This window comes from Somniosus microcephalus, chromosome 25 (genome assembly GCF_052327205.1).
Source record: "Somniosus microcephalus isolate GS21.2 chromosome 25, FLI_Smic_1.0, whole genome shotgun sequence".
Taxonomy (NCBI): domain Eukaryota; kingdom Metazoa; phylum Chordata; class Chondrichthyes; order Squaliformes; family Somniosidae; genus Somniosus; species Somniosus microcephalus.
The window spans coordinates 32,317,450-32,340,261 of NC_141011.1; the positions used below are offsets into that span (position 1 = coordinate 32,317,450).

At 48.6% G+C, this 22,812-nt stretch overlaps 1 protein-coding gene across 1 annotated transcript in view; it reads left to right on the top strand.

The window, feature by feature from the left end:
* LOC147100641 (arf-GAP with coiled-coil, ANK repeat and PH domain-containing protein 3-like) overlaps positions 1 to 22,812 on the top strand; it is a 378,922-nt gene that overhangs the window by 275,431 nt on the left and 80,679 nt on the right. Inside the window, exons 8-9 of the mRNA XM_085967110.1 lie at positions 3,131 to 3,226; positions 7,665 to 7,739. Of these exons, the coding sequence (XP_085823236.1) occupies positions 3,131 to 3,226; positions 7,665 to 7,739 (171 nt within the window). The remainder of the gene's footprint in view (positions 1 to 3,130; positions 3,227 to 7,664; positions 7,740 to 22,812) is intronic.

Sequence of the window (22,812 nt, forward strand, 5' to 3'; positions counted from 1 at the left end):
AAGAGTGAGAGCCCGGGTTCAGTTCTCTCCAGTACTCAGTTTAAACTCACACACTCTCACACTCACACACTCTCACACTGTATATCACACTCACACACACACTATCACACTCACACACACTATCACACACACACACTATCACACACACACACTATCACACTCACACACACTATCACACACACACACACACACACTATCACACTCACACACACACACACTATCACACTCACACACACACACACACTATCACACTCACACACACACTATCACACTCACACACACACTATCACACTCACACACACTATCACACTCACACACACTATCACACACACTATCACACTCACACACACTATCACACTCACACACACTATCACACACACTATCACACTCACACACACTATCACACTCACACACACTATCACACTCACGGTATCACACACACACATGGTATCACACTCACACACACGGTATCACACTCACACGCACTGTTACACTCACGCACACTATCACACTCACGCACTATCGCACTCACACGGTATTACACTCACATACTATCACACACTATCACACTTTATCACACTCACACACACTATCACACACACACTATCACACTCACCTACTGTATCACACACACAGTATCACACTCACACACAATCACACACACACACTATTGCACTCACACACAGTATCACACTCACACACACTATTGCACTCACACACACATGGTATCACACACACACTATCACACTCACACACGGTATCACACTCACACACGGTATCACACACACACACGGTATCACACACACACACGGTATCACACTCACACTCACACTCTATCACACTCTCACACTCTCTCACACACACACACACACACTCTCACACACACTCTCACACACACTCTCACACACACTCTCTCTCACTCACTCTCTCACTCACTCTCTCACTCACTCACTCACTCTCTCACACACACTCTCACACACACTCTCACACATACACACTCTCTCTCACTCTCTCACACGCTCTCCCACACGCTCTCCCACACGCTCTCTCACACACGCTCTCACACGCTCTCACGCACGCTCTCTCACACACGCTCTCTCACACACGCTCTCTCACACACTCGCTCTCACGCACGCTCTCGCACACACGCTCTCTCGCGCTCTCGCACACGCGCTCTCTCGCGCTCTCGCACACGCGCTCTCTCGCGCTCTCGCACACGCGCTCTCTCGCGCTCTCGCACACGCGCTCTCTCGCGCTCTCGCACACGCGCTCTCTCGCGCTCGCACACGCGCTCTCTCGCGCTCGCACACGCGCTCTCTCGCGCTCTCGCACACGCGCTCTCGCACACGCGCGCTCTCGCACACGCGCTCTCTCGCGCTCTCGCACACACGCTCTCTCGCGCTCTCGCACACACGCTCTCTCGCGCTCTCGCACACGCTCTCTCGCGCTCGCGCACACGCACTCTCGCGCTCTCGCACACGCTCTCTCGCGCTCTCGCACACGCGCTCTCGCACACACGCTCTCTCGCGCTCTCGCACACACGCTCTCTCGCGCTCTCGCACACACGCTCTCTCGCGCTCTCGCACACACGCTCTCTCGCGCTCTCGCACACACGCTCTCTCGCGCTCTCGCACACACGCTCTCTCGCGCTCTCGCACACACACGCTCTCTCGCACACACACGCTCTCTCGCGCTCTCGCACACACACGCTCTCTCGCACACACACGCTCTCTCGCGCTCTCGCACACACACGCTCTCTCGCGCTCTCGCACACACGCTCTCTCGCGCTCTCGCACACACACGCTCTCTCGCGCTCTCGCACACACGCTCTCTCGCGCTCTCGCACACACACGCTCTCTCGCACACACGCTCTCTCGCGCTCTCGCGCACACACGCTCTCTCGCGCTCTCGCGCACACACACGCTCTCTCGCGCTCTCGCGCACACACACGCTCTCTCGCGCTCTCGCGCACACACACGCTCTCTCGCGCTCTCGCGCACACACACGCTCTCTCGCGCTCTCGCACACACACGCTCTCTCGCGCTCTCGCACACACACGCTCTCTCGCGCTCTCTCGCGCTCTCGCACACTCGCGCTCTCGCACACACACGCTCTCTCGCGCTCTCGCACACACACGCTCTCTCGCGCTCTCGCACACACACGCTCTCTCGCGCTCTCGCACACACACGCTCTCTCGCACACACACGCTCTCTCGCACACACACGCTCTCTCGCACACACGCGCTCTCTCGCGCTCTCGCACACACACGCTCTCTCGCGCTCTCGCACACACACGCTCTCTCGCTCTCTCGCACACACACATGCGCTCTCTCGCACACACACGCGCTCTCTCGCGCTCTCGCACACACACACGCGCTCTCTCGCGCTCTCGCACACACACACACACGCGCTCTCTCGCGCTCTCGCACACACACACGCGCTCTCTCGCGCTCTCGCACACACACACACGCGCTCTCTCGCGATCTCGCACACACACACGCGCTCTCTCGCGCTCTCGCACACACACACACTCTCTCGCGCTCTCGCACACACACACACGCTCTCTCGCGCTCTCGCACACACACACACGCGCACGCTCTCTCGCGCTCTCGCACACACACACGCTCTCTCGCGCTCTCGCACACACACTCTCTCGCGCTCTCGCGCACACACACACACGCTCTCGCGCTCTCGCACACACACACACACGCTCTCTCGCGCTCTCGCACACACACACACGCTCTCTCGCGCTCTCGCACACACACACGCGCTCTCGCACACACACACGCTCTCTCGCGCTCTCGCACACACACACGCACACGCGCTCTCGCGCACACACACACACGCTCTCTCGCGCTCTCGCACACACACACACACACGCTCTCTCGCGCTCTCGCACACACACACACACACTGTCACGGGACATACCGGACTGGGGGTGGGGGTGCAGTGAGTATGTTGAGGAAGGACACTCACTGTATCTTTGTACAAATATATAAATGAAGCCAAAGGCTGGTTTTGGGAGTGTCCTGTGGAACGAATATTCCTGTTTTGCAGACATTAAAGCATCAATTGTGGGGAAAATGTCAAATAGGAAAACCTGGCTGATGGTTTGTCATTCTGTGCTGCAGATGCTGTCGTTCATGCACGCCCAGTACACCTTCTTCCACCAAGGCTACGACTTGCTGAAGGAACTGGATCCTTACATGAAAAAACTGGCCACAGAGGTGAGAGGCTGTTCATTCCAATATGTTGCAGATTAACTTGTGTTTTTAGATTAAGGAATTGCTGGTAGATAATATCACCCAAGATTATCTACCTTTTTTTCAATGAATTTGAGGGCATTGCAGGTGGCAAGGAATTAATGAGAAAAGTGAGGAAGGGTTTAATTGGAAAGGATTTATTGCAGAGATTATTTGTGGATTTCAGTGGAAGAGGATTAAGTAATGGGTAGAGACTTAAATAAATAAAACCGAGACTCCAGTTCTGAAGAAGTCCTTTCAATAGCTCAATGGGCAAATGCACTGCCTAGTGTGGTACTGACCCACACAGACCTGGCAGATACCAGGCTCCATCCCTGCTCTCTGCTCAGTTAGTCCATCGCAAATAGTGTGGTGTTACTGCCACTAAAATAGCGCAGTGTTCCTGGACTAGGGGAGGGACAGAAGTCAACCAGGGTTCCCTCTCCCGATTCCCACTCCCAATTTCCTCTCCCGAGTCCCCTGTTGGAAACTCCATAGGAGTAAATGTCAGCCGAGAGCAGGATTGGGCCAGACTCTGGTGCCCCATTGGTTGACTAGCCTACCAGCGGCCAAGATCTGGGCTTCCACAAGAATATAGCCATATGGCTGAGATACTGGAGCGTAAAAGGAAAGAAAGACTTGCACCTTTCATGACCTCAGGATGTCCCAAAGCGCTTTACTGCCAATGAAATACTTTTGAAGTGGAATCACTGTTGTAATGTAGGAAATGCAGCAGCCAATTTCCGCACAGCAAGCTCCCACAAACAGCAATGTGACAATGACCAAATGATCTGTACTAGCGAGGGATAAACATTGGCCAGGACACCAGGACGAACTCCCCATCTCTTCCTTGAATAGTCCACCTGAGAGGGCAGACGGGGCCTCAGTTTAACGTCTCATCCAAAAGACGGCACCTCTGATGGCGTAGCATCACTCAGCACTGCACTGGAGCGTCAGCCTAGACTTTTGTGCTCAAGTCTCTGGAGTGGGACTTGAACCCACAACCTTCTGGCTCCGAGGCGAGAGGCCTACCACTGAGCCAGGGCTGGGTAGCTTGCTCATGTGGAGCTGTACCTCAGCAAAGGTCAGTGACTTTAGGAGATGAAGGGGGCAAACTGGGGGAGGGGAGAACCTAAATAAACAAAGATTGTATATAATATAAAACATGAATAAAATGTGTGTGTTTGTATAAATATGTGTGGATATATATTTTTTCCACTTCATCTACATGTACTGGATTTATTTTCCACATGTCAAATTACTGCAAGACAATGAAAGCAGTCAAGTATTAATTTATGGCACACAAATGTGCAAAGTACCCTGGAGGATAACAGTCCCAGAAATATCACTAAAGAAGTGCACTGAAACTGTGAAAAGTACCCGAGAGGATTAATTAATTGCATAATTATGAAAAAAAAACTGGTTTTATTGAAGCTATGAAAGAAAAGTGACTGTAGGGAATAAAGTCTTTTTTCTGCTAATTATAACCTACTACTGAAATCCGAGCTGTTGAACATATGTTGGGCCTATTATATGAGCTGCATGTTTGCGGTCCATGAAATATATCTGCCCGTGCTGGCGGAGTGAGGATCTCCTCCCTCGCTCTGGAGACTGTGAGGTGACGGAGTCTCGGTCAATGTGTGGGGCGAGTCTCACCCCCGGCCCTCGGTGAGCACTCGTCCCGAGGAGCAAAGGGTCCCCAGTTGGGGCCTCCTCACTCAGACATTCTATACAGATGGCTGTTGCTGTGTAAATCATTGCAGGAAGTGGTGATATCGGGCCAAATCTTCCTGGCAAAATAACGGCGAGTTCACGACGCGCGCCGTCAGTAATGCGCAAATCGCCCAGCGAGTTCGGGGGAAGAAGAGATACGGCGTGAGCTGCGAGCCTCCAGAACTCGCTGGTCGATTTACGCCGCTCCGCCGCTTGCTTCGCACAGACGGCATCTCGACCCTCAACCGCCCCGTTATTTTTAAGAACTTGCTGGATTTGCACATTAATTGCTCATTAAACTCGCTGCCGAATGTTAGAGCTCCAAGCAAGATTTGGCCCAAGATGGTGGGCTAATCGAAGGAGCACCGTCGTAGGTAGTTCAGAGGCAGTTCGAAACTGCATCCAACCTCTCGCTATACCTCCCACTGGGCCCAATGAAAAGCATCCACTCCCCAATATTATCCAACCATGCGAACCAGAAAACTAACAAAAGCTTCAAAAAAAAGCTGAAACTGCCCTCCAGTTATCTCTAAACCCAAAAACAGATTAACTGGTCATTTATCTCATTGCTGTTTGTGGGACCTTGCTGTGCACAAATTGGCTGCCGTGTTTGCCCACATAACAAAAGTGACGGCTCTTCTAAAGTAATTGATTGGTTGTGAAATACTGTGGGACCTCCTGAGGATGTGAGAGATGCTGTAGAATTGTAATTTTTTCCCTTTGTCCTTTATACCATAAATTGGCCATCTTACTCGCATCCTCCTAGTGCGCACTGGCCAGTCATCTCCCTTTCCCCTGCAATTCAAGCTGGCACTCTTTCCCTTTTCGCTTAGTTCATGCTAACACTGTCTTCCCCCCCCCCCCCCCCACTCTGTTCAATCTGGTATTTGTCCGAGCCCTCAGTTCGTGCTGGCGCTTTCCCTCCCCACTCTCCCCTACTTTACAACAGTGACTTCACGTCAAAAGAACGACATTGGCTGTAAAACGCTCTGGGACGACCTGAAGGCATTTTCCTTTCTTTCTCTCTCCTTCCTTCCCCACCCCCCAAAACACCACACGCAGTCTCCCCTCTGCCCCCTCCTCCAAGCGCAACTCCCCTTTCCTGTCCCTCTGCCGTTCATTGTCACTCTTTTGCCTCCCCCTTTATTTTTTTTATTTGTTTATGCGATCTGGGCGTCACTGGCAAGGCCAGCATTTATTGCCCATCCCTGATTGCCCTTGAGAAGGTGGTGTTCACAGAAATCACAGAAACCCCACAGTGCAGATAGAGGCCATTTCGGCCCATCGAGCCTGCACCGACACATATCCCACCCGATCCCCGTAACCCCACGTATTTAATCCCCCTAACACTAAGGGTCAATTTATCATAGCCAATCATCCTAACCTGCACATCTTTGGACTGTGGGAGGAAACCGGAGCACCCGGAGGAAACCCACGCCTTCTTGAACTGTGTGGTGAAGGTACTCCCACAGTGCTGTTAGGGAGGGAGTTCCAGGATTTTGACCCAGCGACGATGAAGGAACAGCGATATACTTCTAAGTCAGGATGGTGTGTGACTTGGCGGGGAACTTGGAGGTGGTGGTGTTCCCATGTGCCTGCTGCCCTTGTCCTTCTAGGTGGTAGAGGTCACGGGTTTGGGAGGTGCTGCCGAAGAAGCCTTGCCGAGTTGCTGCAGTGCATCTTGTAGATGGTACACACTGCAGCCATGGTGCGCCGGTGGTGGAGGGAGTGAATGTTTAAGGTGGTGGATGGGGTGCCAATCAAGCGGGCTGCTTTGTCCTGGATGGTGTTGAGCTTCTGAGTGTTGTTGGCGCTGCACTCGTCAAGGCAAGTGGAGAGTATTCCATCACACTCCTGACTTGTGCCTTGTAGATGGTGGGGAGGCTTTGGGGAATTATTGCCGTCCCTTTTCATCCCTTCCCTTTCCATTCCCCTTCCCTTCTGCCTGCAAGGCTGCTCCTGCCCAAGTCCGGCTGCTGGAACGAATGCCGGTGCCTCTGCATCGTAGGTGGGAACCACTGTTCTCGCTGGAAGTCCTGCCTACACTACGCAGGGGGCCAGGACCACTTGCATTAAAGGTAGGAGTGGTTCAGAGGCGGGGGGGTGGGGGGGGGGGGCACAATGCTGGCATGCGGACCGTGCCCCAGAGTGCCGACTGTCCACGTGAAACACTGAGGCTCTGCGTGTGAGATTATCACCGCTTATCCATAACTAATTTGAAAAAGAAATTCAGTTAAATGAAGATTTTTTTGGAACCCTTTTCTACATCATGGTCCCGTAAAAGAATTGGACGATCCCACAGAAACATGGGGAAATGTTGCTCGTGTAGTTAAATCCAGGAATCCCCAATCACCTTTGCTGCCTCCAAATTGGACACATTTTCTGTCGTATAACTGGTCCAGAAAAGAGCGGACTATCTGTGGTGTTAAATATCACAAAAGAAATGCACGGGAAGCTCAGAATAATTCTAATGGAAGTCGACCGATTACTAGTTTTGCAAGGTTATCTCTCAAAATGTAAAACAGCTTTCTTTAAATTTGAGGAATGATTCAAAATATGTTCATGATCTTGTCATTTTTATTTTGCTTTGGATTTTCGATAGATGTTTAGGACAAAGCTGCTGTGATTTTTTTTTTCCCATACTGATAAAATCTTTGAATCCTGCTGGGTGTACAGACTAACAGATCTTTCGCTTTGTGCCCCTATTCAGCTGGACCAGCTTGTGATTGACTCTGCGGTAGAGAAAAGGGAAATGGAGCATAAGCACGCACTGATACAGCAGCGGGTGAGTCCCGGGCAATGTTTGAACTCTCATTAGCCATCTGCGTTCAGATAGGATGGAGAACAGCACGTACCTTGGAGAGTGTTAAAGGCATTGACAGACTCGAAGGTTCGGATAACATCCGACACCACAGGAACAAAGCTCAGGTGGCTTACATAGACATGCAGGCTCCGGGAGCACCTCAGAGTGGTGAAGTGTTGCAGCTCCCGTCTTTTGTTCCTGTTCTTTATTTTTTACTGCCACAAACCAGCTGGTATTATGATACCGTCTTGCTGTACAACATAAACCTGGCTGGGGAGTCTAGAACCAAGGGGGGGGGTCACAGTCTCAGAATAAGGGGTCAGTCATTTAGGACTGAGATGAGGAATAATTTCTTCACTGAGGGTGGTGAATCTTTGGAATTCTCGACCCCAGAGGGCTGTGGAGGCTCAGTCATTGAATATATTCAAGACAGAGATCGATAGATTTTTGAATATTAAGGGAATCAAGGGATACAGGGATAGTGCAGGAAAGTGGAGATGAGGTAGATGATCAGCCATGATCTTATTGAATGGCGGAGCAGGCTCGAAGAGCCAAATGGCCTACTCCTGCGCCTATTTCTTAAAATAAAATAACTTGAAAAGGTCATTTGGCCTGTCAATCCCACTTCTACACCTGCTGCAGCACCGAAATGGCCCGAAATCTTGAATTACATCTTCTGTGACTGTTCCGGTGGTGTATCATCCGTCCTTCTCCTATCTGACATGGTCGACCACACCATCCTTCTCCAACATCTCTCCTCCATTGGCCAGCTCGATGGGCCCGCCCTCGCTTGGTTCCACTTTTACCTAGTCAATCGTAGCCAGAGCATCTCCAGCAAAGGCTTCTCTTTACACCCACCCAACCTCCACCGCCCGCACCTGCCCTGCACTGTTACCTCTGCAGACCCTCAAGGGTCTATCTTTGGCCCCCTCTTCTTCCTCATCTACATGCTGCCCCTTGGCGACATCATCCGCAGCCATGCGTTCAGCTTCCTCGTATAAACAGATGACACCCAGTTCTACCTCTCCACCACCAGCCTCGCCCCGCCCCGCCCCGCCCCCATCCCCCACTGCCTCTGTGGTGACATCCCGTCTTGGATGAGTCGCAATTTCCTCCAGTTAAACATTGGGAAGACCAAAGCCATTGTCTTCAGTGTCCGCAACAAACTCTAAACTCTTTCCAGCAATCACAACAACATGCAGTTATAGAACGTCTTTAATTCACAGAAATGTCCCAAGATGCTTCACAGAAACATAATGAAAAAAACGGAGGCTGAGCCAATAGGGCGTGTTTCAGGCGCAGGCCCTGGACGCCTTTTTTTCTTTTACCAATATGGCGGGTGCGACACTTCCAGCTCGTGATGAGTGCGCACTTCCTGCCCGACCAATTGGAGGCTTAGACGCCCATTTGGCACCCGAGAAACGGGCGCGGTATCCTCGAATTTCTAGGCCTGTATATTGAAGTAAACCTATAAAGCCCTTAAGTCGTGTTCCCCCGCTTTACATTGTGATTTAAAAAAATAATTACAACCTCACAGTTACCAAATACACAAAATTGAAATATTTTGAAACAATACATTGGTTGGAGTTTGTGTAAAACATATTTCCCTGCTGACTGCTCCCCTCCCCCACTGTGCTCAGCTGCAGGCAGTGGGCCCAATGGAACTAATGAACCAGTCAATGATGTGTCGGGTGATCAGAGAGCCTTGGGCTAATTGTACTTTAGCTTTTAAATAGAAACCGTTATATGTTATATGACAGTGGGATTTAAACTTAAGAAATTGTGCACTTATCATATTGGGAGAAGTAGCACAGAAAGAAGCCATTCAGCCCATTGCACCTGTGCTAGTTCTAGCTCTCCAACTGGAGCTACCTGCTCTAAATCATATATCCCTGTCCTTTCCCCTTTTTATATTCTTCATTTTCAAATACTGATCCAATTCCCTGTTAAATGATTTTATACTTTCTGCCTCAATAACCACCTGTGCTAAAGCATCCCATGTTCTAATAACCCTGTGTGAAAATATTTCTTCTTGCCGCCCCTTTCTGTTTTTAATGCTAATCCCGAGTCTATTCTCCGTTGCTACTGACTTGCCAAATTGAGCAAACGGTCTTTCACTGTTTACCTTATCGAAACCTTTCATTATTTTGAAAGTCTCGACTAGATTCCCTCCTCCTTTACCATTCTCTGTTCAGGTGAAAGAAAGCCCCAGTTTTTTACGTCTTCTTCATGGCTGTGACGTCTCATTCCTGATATTCCAATCTTTGAGGTATCTTTTCCATGGCTCTTTAATGGGGTGATCAGAACTGTGTGCGAAATTCCAAATGTTGCCTAGCCATTGTCTTGTATAAATTCAACATCACCTACTTGTGTTTATATTCACTATTATGGCCGGAATTTTCTCAAGGGAGGCGGGTTGGGGGTTGGGGGTGGGGGCCGGGGGGTTGGGGGAAGTTTCCCGCAGGCCCTGCTGACTTTAACGGCAGGGCCTGATTTGAATATGAGGCCTCGGATTCCCGCCCGCAACCAGCCAGATTGAGAGGCTGGCTAGTGGCGGGCGGGTAGGCCTCAGAAGCGAGAGATCGGTCCGGGGAAGGGATCGCAGGAGGGGGGTCGGCAATTGGCCGGGATCAGAGCGGGGAGGTGGCGGCGAGAGGATCGGCAGGGGCCAAGGATCGCAGTGGGGAGGGGCGGGGGCGGTGGGGAGAGGGTCTCATCATTGTGGGGAGAGGAGGCCAGGGGGGGTGGGGGGGCGGAGAGGCCTGGGAAGGTGATCGGAGGCCTCCTGAGGTGATCTCCGATCGTGGGGGGGGGGGGGTATGGTCGGGACCCTGGATCCAGGAGGCAGGTATAAAGCCACTTACCTCCTGGATGCAGCAGTCCTTGCCTCGGTTTAACTGCCAGGTTTCACGAATTGAACCCCGTCCTCAGGCAGTTAAAGACAAAATGGACGGGGAAGAAGAAACTTCCAGCCTCATTACAATATTTTAAATGGGGTAACGCCCCCTGGGAGCGGATTGGTTGCCTGCCCCCCTCCCGCAAAACCTGAAGTGGACGGGTTGAAGGCGGGATCAGGTCAGGAATCCTATTTTTAACACTTTAACTGCCCCTACGCTCCAAACCCATCCTTTTTAGGGGAAAATTCCGGTCTATGTGTACAACTCGGAATCCCATTTGCCTTTTTATGCCCTTTTTATACTGTATGTATTTGCCCCCTAAATCTCTTTATTACTTTAATTTGTTAAAAACCTTACCAATTAGGGTATAGTTCCCTTTCTGCTCTTTATCCCAAAATGCACTTCATCCTCCTCTGCATTGAACTGCATTTGCAACCTCCGCACAGTTTGAGATTGTAACCCTGAGGTAGAACGGTGTAAGATTGTGATTTCATGTGAGTTTTCAGGCAAATGCAACAGACTTGGTAGGTCTGGTTTTAATGGTCTATTGGTCCTATGGTTTTAATGGTCCTATTGTCATAACGGAATTGTTGGTTTGATGATTTTCTGCCCCCAATTCTGTGGGGAGTGGCTTCCACTCAGCAACTGCTCACTGTGGTAGGATTGAAAGTTGGAGCGTACTGTGTACGAAACTGGGGAGTTCAGTCTGTGGAGCTTCGTAGTTTAAAGTCCTGGAAAGAGGAAGTTATGATTCATGAGATAACAGCTGACAGATTCTTGACAGGCATGGTAGAAAATCCAGGGTACCAGCTGGGGAACAGTCAGAGCCAAGCGTTTTTACAGTGGCTGGACGAGGTTGCTGTGTAAGGCAGGCAAGCAAATGAATCAGCACATTGTTTCTTCAGTTTCCACATCGGACCTGAATCACTTCGCACAGGGATCAAAACACAAAATAATTTTGGGGGGGGGGGGGGAAGCCTTACCAGTAATTTATTTTGTTAAAATGATAGCGTTTCACCAATTCCCTACAGAGAGGCAGCAGGCGACTGTGATGCCCATTATAAAGGTCGCAGCCACCCACATTGCTGCAATTTAAAGAACCTGTTACTGTAAAACTGGTTTTAATGGTGGAAGAGGCTGGCACTGCTGGCATGGTGCCCCAGACCAGGGGGTGCGCATGGTCTGCCAACCCTCCAGGACTGTCCTGGAGTCTCCAGGAATTGGAAGATTAATTTCCAGGTCACTGCTGCCAGCAACCCAGGAGAAAAATCATAGAAGCGTTTCTTTAAAAAATTTCTTTCAACATTTTTGTTTATTGGTTATAAAAATGTTGAAGATGGGAAAGAAAAGGTTGTTCGACTGACAAGTCAAGAACCATCCAATCGGGTAATGAAGAGCACTTTCGCTTTCCAATTGGCTCGTTGTGCCGTGCGAATGGGCGACCAATTGGAGGGGGCGAGGCAGTTGGAGGGAGGAGGTCACGTGACGAAATCTCCAGGAATCCATCCAGCCCGAGTTGGCAACCTCCAGCGCGCAGCTTGTTTGATCTGCACGAGGTGCAAAAATTGCTGAACAGTTTCTCTCACCCCAACCCAACAAAGAAGAAAAAAATGCAGCTTGCGTTTCCTGTTGGGAAATCTGTGTGCTCCCCCTCCCCCCACTCACTCGCCCAGAGAGAGCGACACTGTTTATAAAGAACTGCCAGCCCAGGACAAATGACACTGGATAGACTTTTTTTTTCACCTGATGAGCAAAATAAAAAATAAAGCCAGACGGTGCTGGAAATACACAGCGGGTCCCGTCAGACTCAAAGAAAAAAAAGACAGGTTAATATTGTAGGTGGAGTCCGTTCACTAACCAAAGGGCTTCCACCCGATATATTCAAAGGGTAGATATTCCGATGCTGTCGGGTGTGTGCCGGGTGTGTATCTCCCTTTTGCTCCCGATATAAAGCGATAGTTGGCGGATATCAGAAGTTGCAAGGACATCTCCATGTAAATCCCATCCAAGTTGCGAACTGCTCGGAATTGCTAGGCTAGTTATTGTACGTAGTGAAATAGTTAACAGCAGACCGCAGCGTTTAATTGCCCAGTTAACCTGACATCCATGCAACTAGAATGAACGCACGCAAAGAGAGATCAGATCAAAGGAAAATTCCACAGCACTCTTTAACTCAGCCTTGAATACACATCTGGCTGAATTTCTGTTCTTCGCTCAGCCTCTAATGAGGCGCTCTGCACGGCTGCCCTTCCCTCTGCCAGATGGTCGGCCGTTCCATTTCCCATTAAAATAGACTCTGCCACGTGTTTCTGAGCGTGGGGAGAAATCAAGTGGTGTAACCCATTCAGATGGCTGTGACCTGACTGGAAAGCAGTAGCAGATATAGAGTGTGTGTGTGTATGTCGTCATGTGTACATACATATGCACGTGCACACGTGCCAGTCCTGAATATGTGCGCATGTGTCTGTGTGTATGTGAAGGGTAAATCTTCAAAAGATTATTTTGGATTTGTTGTTCTGTGCATGCATGCGTGTGTGAGCAGGCCTCAACGGTGCACGTGTGTCTAGGTGTCAGTGGCATACGTGTGTGCGTGTCTGTGTATCTGCACACATGTACCTGCACACACGCATGGTACAGATGTGCAGATGCACAGACACACACACACGTCAAATGAAAATGGATAGCGTGAGTGTGTATGTGCACACATGTCGTCCTGTGTACATGTGTGCGCTTGCATATGTCAGTGTGCCTGTCCCTGAATATGTACGCACGTGTCTGTGTGTATGTGAAGGGTAAATCTTCAAAAGATTATTTTGGATTTGTTTATAACTCCGACATCGCTCTTTTTAATTTGATCAGGAATCCATGATCACAGCTGGAATAGTGTTGGTTTTGGGGTGGGGGGCCTCCAAATGGCCTCCGCGCCCATGAGCCAAGATGGTGATAAAATCCGAAAAGTTTCACATTTATAATTGCTGGCCAGTGACCTCTGCTGGAGAGTGTACGTCGGCGGATGTTGGAACAGGAGCAGACTTGGTTCAAATGTGCAAACTGGCCCCTTGAATGAAGTACAGGAGTGGGAGTTACCATCTTCAGGAATGGATGAGAATCGTGGGGGGGAGGGAAGAAGCACATTAGGGACAATGTCCCCTGTAAGCTGCGTTTTTTTTCTGCACGGCCTGTTTCTTTTAATGCACGGTCCCTTTGTGAATACTGCGCATGCGCAGAAATTTAATATAAATGCCGGTGAGCAGGCTGCACAGGACCTTTCCCATTAGGCCGCACAGCTTAGAGGGAACGTTGATTAGGATACACCGGATGGGATCTAAAATGATTGGACGTACACAAACAAACCGCATCCCTACAGACACTTGCTTTTATTAGAATGCATTTTTGTCCCCTTTAAACCCACCAGGAGCTAATCCCCGATCAAAGAAGTCTTCATTAGTGTATTTATCAGAGGCATTCAGTTGAAAGGAGGATGGTATTTGAGAAGGATGCTATTTTACATTTCCGAATTCAGGATAGCTTGAAATTCTGACTGGATTATGATGGTTAGTTAATGTTAACAATTAAACTGAAATAACAGTAGAATATCTCTCTCAACATCTGGAAAATGAAAAGACGGGTTAACACTTTCGGTGGAGAGGCCTCAGAACAGAAAATATCAAACTGATCTGTTTAGATATAAGCATCGAACGATCTGTATCAATAGAAATGCTCAAGGGGTCCGGAAATCATTTGTTGTAGCATGCATTATCTAGATGGACTGTAAAATGTTGCACCAAAATTAAATGGACCCTCATTACCTAGAGCATTATCAAAATCTAGGTTGACACTGCAGTGCAGTACTGAGGGAGTGCTCCACTGTTGGAGGTGCCGTCTTTCGGATGAGACGTTAAATCGAGGCTCCGTTTGCCCTCTCGGGTGGATGTAAAAGATCCCACGTCACTATTTGAAGAAGAGCCGGGGAGTTCTCCCCATTTATCCTCAACTACCATCACTATAACAGATTATCTGGTCATTGTCACATTGCTGTTTGTGGGAGCTTGCTGTGCACCAATTGGCTGCCGCGTTTCCTACATTACAACAGTGACTACACTTCAAAAAAATACTTCATTGGTTGTAAAGCACTTTGGGACATCCTGAGCTCATAACACAGTAGAAGTTCCCATAAAAGTGGATGGGGCACATTGTCATTTATGTGAGCTACATAAACTGCATTGGAAGGAAAAGTGGGAAACACATATTGTGGCTGGCGTAGAACCGGCTGGAGATGAAGCTGAAAGGGAGCTGGGGATGATGGTAGACTCAATAACATTAATGGCATGCATTTATCTAGCTCGTATGCAATCTCGTCCCCAGGTTCTTGGCTGAGGAGAAGCAGGCGGTGAGCAGTAATAGAAGAGTTGAACACATGGTTATGGTGCTAGGCTTGGAGGGAACTTTCAAGGCAGAGAGAGAGGCAGCCAGGCAGAGGGATTTAGGGATAGAGTTCCAGAGAACAAGGCTATGGCTGAGAGCTCTGTCACCAATGGGAGAGAGTGTGTCCTGATAAGTAACTTCAGAATCACTGCCCAAAGAGAGTTTACAATGATGGTGGTGGAACAAGAATCCTTAATGGCTTTCAAGAAGGAATTAGACAGGTTCCTGTCAACAAATGGCATTCAGTGTTGTTGGAAGTGCACCAAGGGAATACTGTGGATAGGTGGGCCAGATGGACCGAGGGTCTTCTCCTGCTCGAAACTGGTACTGTGCAATCAGAGGGAAGTTTGCGCATGCTCGATGTTTGACACCGAATGAGTCCATACAAGGGAAACTGATGGAACAAGTTGCATGAAACATTTGTTAATAGACTTGTACAGCAGAAGCGCCGACCAGTAGAAAGTACTCCCCAGGGAGGCAACATTATATGGGTTAATTAGTCCTTACTTACAAGAGTTATTGATTTAAATAGCAAAATGGAATGAGATCACTGTCTGCCTCAGATGGTACTGAAGCTGTTGGGTTAATGCTTCTAATGGACATCCACTACAGAGAATCCACTTCTCCTAAAGCAATACTGCAGTGTTCTGTAATCTTACAGCTGAATCTAATAAATTACAATTAATGGTCCCCTACAAATAAAAGCAGGAGAGACCGTAGGTCACTCCAAAATTTCATGAGGAGCTTCGGGGCTGATGTGAGGTGCTACCGGTGAGGAGGAGCCCCACCCACCTATTAATGGCTGGAGTGTATGCCCACCATTTCCTGATATATGTGGCCAACAGGCGAGGCCTCCCGCCGGTAGTACTGATGGGTAAAATTGGCCGTGTAAAGCTAACGGCACTAGAGGAAATAGCAGATACTGGCACTGCTTGTTACAGCCGATGGCAGCTCAACCCCAGTGGCAGTGCTATCGAGCACCCAGGATGTGGTTTTCCCCCCGAGGCAGCGGAACCGCTGGTGGCAGTGCCAACACCGCCGCTGCCAACACCAGCCATCATGTTCTGGCTGCAGATTTGGGACGTTCCAGCCACGACCCGTGAGCAGGATTGCGGTGCATGCTTTGTAGTGCCCTTTCACCCCTACAATATTGCCGACCCAAATCCGTCATTTAAGGGGTGCAAGGGCGCGTTCACAGTCCACGAGTTTAGCGTCCCTATGAAACCGAAGCCACGTCACACTGGCACTAACTGAGGAGTGTAACTCGAGTGTCAAAGCCCAACCTGACTCCGAAGTGAGATTCCCTTCTCCAGGGAATTTCAGGACTCTCGCTCTAATTCAGAATTGTATCAAGTTGGACCTGGACAGCGGATTCAGGCTGCATTTACTTTCTAACTGCAGCAGCAGTGTGAAGCAAACCCGCATTGCACCAATGCTGTATTGGTCGTGTAAATTCACCCTCCGCTTGCTTGTGGTTTGAATACTTCATATAGGCAAAAATGTAAGTAGGCTGGGTCACAAGGGTCTACTTAACTTGATCACATCTCATTACAGATGAATGTTCCCAATTAAATTAGGTGACTGTGTTAACCTGCTCTTGTCTCTCTTCTCCCCCATGGCCTCTCTGATGGTCTTCAATCAAATCTCCACAGACTCTGTTACAGGTAGGTGCAAAACAAACCCTGTTGATAACTTTGCAATGTATTGTTTTTAACCGATGTTTCAACTGATTTATTTTTAAAAGCAAACCATCTAAAGGAGCCATCTCCCATCATAGCAATGGAAGGTTGATGAGAGTTCATATAGGACAGGAAGAGGAGACTGTTGAGGGTTTGTACAGGACAGTCATAGGGGCTGATTTTCCTCTCCGCACACAAGAGGAGGCTGATACGCACCTTGACCTGACCTTAGCTGAACCTGGTTGGTTTTCTGTGTTTAACTCGGCTGGATGAGCACCAGATAGGAAGGCTGCCTGGGAATAAGTACCAGGCACGAATACTGCCCTGGGAATGAGTACCAGGCACGAATACGGTCTGGGAATGAGTACCAGGCACGAATACGGTCTGGGAATGAGTACCAGGCACGAATACGGTCTGGGAATGAGTACCAGGCACGAATACTGCCCTGGGAATGAGTACCAGGCACAAATACTGCCCTGGGAATGAGTACCAGATGGGAATACTCTCTGGGAATGAGTACCAGGCATGAATACTGCCCTGGGAATGAGTACCAGATGGGAATACTCTCTGGGAATGAATACCAGGCACGAATACGGTCTGGGAATGAGTACCAGATGGAATACTCTCTGGGAATGAGTACCAGGCATGAATACTGCCCTGGGAATGAGTACCAGATGGGAATACTCTCTGGGAATGAGCAACGCTATGGGCCTTCAAGGCCTGTGCACCAGTGCAAAATCCTGACCGATAGTAAAATGGCCTCCAGCCTCACAGTGGCGGTCTGCTGCTCCTGAGATAGAAAGTTAAAAACTTACTTCAAGTGTCTGGATGCTGGTGGCAGCTCCTTTTCAGATTGAATGTTGGCCGTTATCTCAAGAGGGGTGGAACAATAAAAGTGAGGAAGTGATGCTTGAGTTGTACAGAGCCTGGGCCAGACCCCATCTGGAGAACTGTGTACAGTTTTGGCCAGCACACCTCAGGAAAGATATATTAGCCTTGGACGAGGCTACAGTGCAGATTTGTCAGAATGGTACCGGCGCTGAAAGAACTCAATTATAAGGGCAGGTTGCATCACTCTCATGTTGCTTACCTGCTCCTTTCATGGTAGGACCTTCCCACCCACACCGGGGAGGCCCCTGAAAATGTGTGTGTCAAGCACAAAGGAAGCAACAACAACAACTTGTATTTATATAGCGCCTTTAACGTAGTAAAACGTCCCAAGCTGCTGCACAGGTGTATTTTAAGACACAAAGTTTGACACCGATCCACATAAGGATAAATTAGGGCAGGTGACCAAAAGCTTGGTCAAAGAGGAAAGAGAGGTAGCGAGGCAGAGAGGTTTAGGCAGGGCATTCCAGAGCTTAGGGCCTAGGCAACTGAAGGCACGGCCACCAATGGTTGAGCGATTATAATCAGGGATGCTCAAGCAGAGAGCCGGCGTCATGGGACTCTGCTCCAATTTCCTCTGCCTAGCGTCCCAGTACCCAGGCCATATGGAGCTATAGGCAGAGGATGACAAGCCCCACAGAATGTTATAGCAGAAAAACAGGCCATCTCGCCCATCAAGTCTGCACCAGTGTTTTCTCCACATGAGCCACCTGGTCTAATTGCACTCTTCTGCGAACTTGATATCATTATTCCTCTTGCGCCTATTCCCAAATCATTTATAGAAATGAAAACCATCCCTGGCCCCCGACCTTTTGCATTCTGTCCCCTAGGCATTCCGCTATCCATATTACTACACTTCCTTTAATACCACCTGCAGTCATTTTCATAACAATTCTTTCGTGGCATCTTATCAAGTTCCTTCTCAAAATCCATATTTGGAACGTCCACTGCATTCCCTTTGTTTATCGCTCTGTGATTTCCTCAATAAATTCAGTGAAATTACTCGAGCACTACCTGTCCTTTGCAAGTTGCCAACTATCTGGAAATCCTGCTTTTTAGTCCCGCACCTAATACCTCAAACTCCCTTTGCAAGGCTGCCAACCTGTCCTTTCCTTTTGTCATTGGTTCCAACGTGGACCGTGTCTTCGGACTGCTTATCATCCCTTTTCAGAATCTTCTCCACTCACTGCACTCGGCACCTGGGGGGCAACAGACCGCTCAGTACCCCGTGATCTGGGGGATTTGTGAGACAGCTCCTGCGCGAGAGACTGGATGGCCGTGAGTGAGCCTGTGAACAGGGAGACGAGCATCGTGTAGCTGCGGTATCTGACAGAGAGATATTCGCACATGAAGTTTATCAGTGATTCTATTGCAGCAGTTAATAAAATGGTCACAGTGAGGGATATATTCGACAGAGGCTTTTCACCCCAGTCAAATTGCAGCAATGTTTTCATATCATTCTTGCATATGGATGCTTGTTTCTCTACTGCAAGACAGGAGTGTTATGTGAGTGCTGAGGAGATGAGGAAAGTGCATGATGGAGTGTTGTATGGTGATAGTGTAACTGTGCTGGTCTGTAATTAAGATTGTTTAATGCCAGCCCATTGAAGTGTAAGTATAGCAAAAACGCGGACCGTCAAACTGATATGAAACTAATATCCAGCACTGTAATCAGAACAAGGAATTACTACTTACACGGCTGCTGATTTCCCCGAGGAAGGTGTACAGACCGGAGTTGCTAGGGTTTTGAAATCCATCCCTCCGGGCAAGATTAATGGAGGCAGTGGTTAATGTAGGTTGCACTGGAGCATGACTACATGATGCTGAGCTGTTTGTACAGAAACAAAAGAATCCTTAATCTCAATTTGAGATTAAGCATGGAGACGACTAAATATAATTTGTTTGGGTGTGTGGCCGGTGTTTATTTCAGTAACTTCGGCTCAGGTCAGTGGCGATAAATAACAATGAGTTTTGCCCCTTTATGTTGCAGTGCGGTTGCAGACAGCAGGCAGCCCTGACTTGAACAGCAATGAGGCGGTGCTAACACCTCACCCGGCTACACCCAGTCACCTCAAAAGATGGTTTTCCTCCACTGCGGCACTTGATCCAGTTGTTGTTAATTATAGAACCAGACAACAGAGGCCAACAGCTGGACCTTTGCAAACCCTTTATATAAAAAAGCAATCTGTCAATGTTTAGACTAAGCTATAGCAATCTCCATATAAAATGCTACATTTGGTTCGTGCTGCCAACAGGCAGTTTGTGTGTGTATACTAGGAGTTCCCAAGATCAGTCACGCTAAGTGACTTCTGATCTGTTAAATTGGCCAGCAGCAGTGTCCAGAACGTCCTTTTGACACAGGCTATGGTAGCATCTCTTCACAACAGCCAGTTGTTTTATATACACGTGGGTTTAACTGCTTCTCCTGCTCTTGCTGTATTTTTAAGCACCGTTAAAGTCAGTTTTTATTGCCAGTTTTAAAGCCTTTTTTTTAGGGGGGTGGGATTCATGTTTTATTTTTAATGTGAAGAATGGGAGAGAATCAGTGGGGGGGGGGAAATTGGACTTCAAAAAGCCCAAGTAGATTCCGAGGAAAATCAGGTTTTATTTTGAACATCACTAAAATCCAAGAAAACTAGCGAGGAACTTAAAAGCTGTACAGTCAGGCTAAATGACAACAATAACTTGCATTTATATAGCGCCTTTAACATAATCGGACAGAACTCAACACCCGAGCTAAAGATTAGGAGGGATAACTAAAAGCTTCGTCAGAGAGGTGGGTTTTAATGAGGATTTCAAAGGAGAGGGAGGTGGAGAGAGGGAGAGGTTTCGGGAGGGAATTCCAGAGCTCAGGGTTTAGGAGGCTGAAGGCACGGCCGCCAGTGGTGGAGCAAAAGGAGAGAGGGATGCACAGGAGGCCAGAGTTGGAGGAATATAGAGTTCTCAGATGGTTTTCACAGAATCACAGAAACCCCACAGTGCAGATAGAGGCCATTTCGGCCCATCGAGCCTGCACCGACACACATCCCACCCGATCCCCATAACCCCACATATTTTAATCCCCCTAACACTAATGGTCAATTTATCATGGCCAATCAACCTAACCCGCACATCTTTGGACTGTGGGAGGAAACCGGAGCACCCGGAGGAAACCCACGCAAACATGGGGAGAATGTGCAAACTCCACACAGACAGTCACCCGAGGCCAGATTCGAACCCGGGTCCCTGGCGCTGTGAGGCAACAGTGCTAACCACTATGCCACCGTGCTGCCTAGGGCTGGAGAAGATTGCAGCGATAAGGAGGGGGGGCGAAGCCATTAAGGAACATGAGGATGAAAATTTTAAACTTGAGGCGTTGGAGGACCGAGATCCAATGTAGGTCGTAGAACATAGGGGTGATGGGTGAGTGGGATAGGCTGTGTGCAGCTGAATTTTGGATGAGTTGAAGTTTAGCTCTCGGGGACACCACTTTTGTGCGGCTCACCATCAGACTCACTTAACCCCTCGATAGTTTTATAAAAATTAAAACTAAAATTGAAGAATAGTTGTGGCACTAGACGCTTAACCTGCCACTGTGATGGTGGGATATTAAAACATTTTGACGATTTATGCACAGGAGGACAGTGGTGATCTTGCTTTTAGTAATCAGTGCCTTGGTGCGTGACTTGAGTCAGCCTTTGATTGATGGCCTCATTCTGCAGAGGAGTGTCAGCGTAGTAACTGTGGCAGTGTGTTGCTGTCCTTGCTCCTTCCCCAACTAGGAGTGAAAGGCTGACATCCCCTGTAGTTTAAAGAATATCGTCCTCACAGCCTACGTGTGACTCCAGACCCACAGCAATTGTGGTTGACTCGTCACTGCCCTCTGAAATGGCCGAGCGAGTCACTCAGTTGTATTTAAGAAGGCGGCTCATCAAACACCTCCTCGAGGGCAGTTAGGGATGGGCAATAAATGCTGGCCTTGCCGGCGACGCTTGCGTCCCGTGAACGAATATTTAAAAAAATCCAGGTTCCTTAAAAAAAAAAAAAAAAAAAAAATCCAAATCGCACAGCCTTTGTTTAGTTTCCTGCCTGCCGCAAATCGAGACAAGCGATGCATGTTCATCGCGTCAGTACCTCAGTGCAGTGTGCATGTGGAGTCACGGATGTTGACGCTCACACATCTCCCCGACCTGATTTTTGGGAAGGAAACAATGGGGAAAATTCAGGGTATGTGTCCCCTGAAATTTTGAGGAAATCAGGTTTTTTTTTAAAATCTGGCAATTTATCAGTGGAAATCAGTAATACCTGATTGTAAAAGTCCCTATGTATTTTGTACATCATCTTTAAATTAAATCTAAAGAAGAAAATGAGTATGTGATAATATCTTCAAAGAGAATTCAGCAGCCAAATGGTTTTCACCATTTTTTTGGACTATACTTTCAAGCCTATTTGAGATCCAGGCATCCTTACCCCATGCATATCTATAGCACTATTTTTACTCATGATTGGATGCACGTCTGTCTTTCACACGGACTTGTTTTTAGCATCTCCGCAGCTGCATAAAGGAGAAGGCACGTCAAACAATGATGCATGCTGCACCCAAGGCTCATAACTCAACCTGCTAACAGAGTCACTTACTGGCTTATGCACTGTCAGCCCCTGCGCAATGACGGTGGGGGCGGGGGTTAGATATCTTTCGGAATCAATGCGGTCCAAGTGAGAGGCAGGGGACAGCAGCTGTGCTTGTGTTTGCCTTTGTAATGGGTCAGCTTCACAGAATCACAGAAACCTCACAGTGCAGATAGAGGCCATTTCGGCCCATCGAGCCTGCACCGACACATATCCCACCCGATCCCCGTAACCCCTGCACCAATACAGCTTGAGGGAGATTTTTCCAAAGGAAACCGATGAAATTCGAAGCCTGTCGGCTTCACGATAAGTTTCGAAAAGCCTCACCCGACCTGCTCATGAGAGTAGAACACTTTCAGCTGTTTGGTGAGGCTCTTTAGCCAGATTCCTGTTGACAGTTTCTTGTGTATTTCACGCAGTCATGTTCTGTAGCATGTGCAGCCAAGGTGCAGCAGGAAGCAGATATTTTCGTTCTGCCTTCCAGCAGAACAAGGCAGGATCAGATTGAAACAACAGTGTGTAAAACACTGCATGTTTTCAGTTCTTTTCTTTTACAAT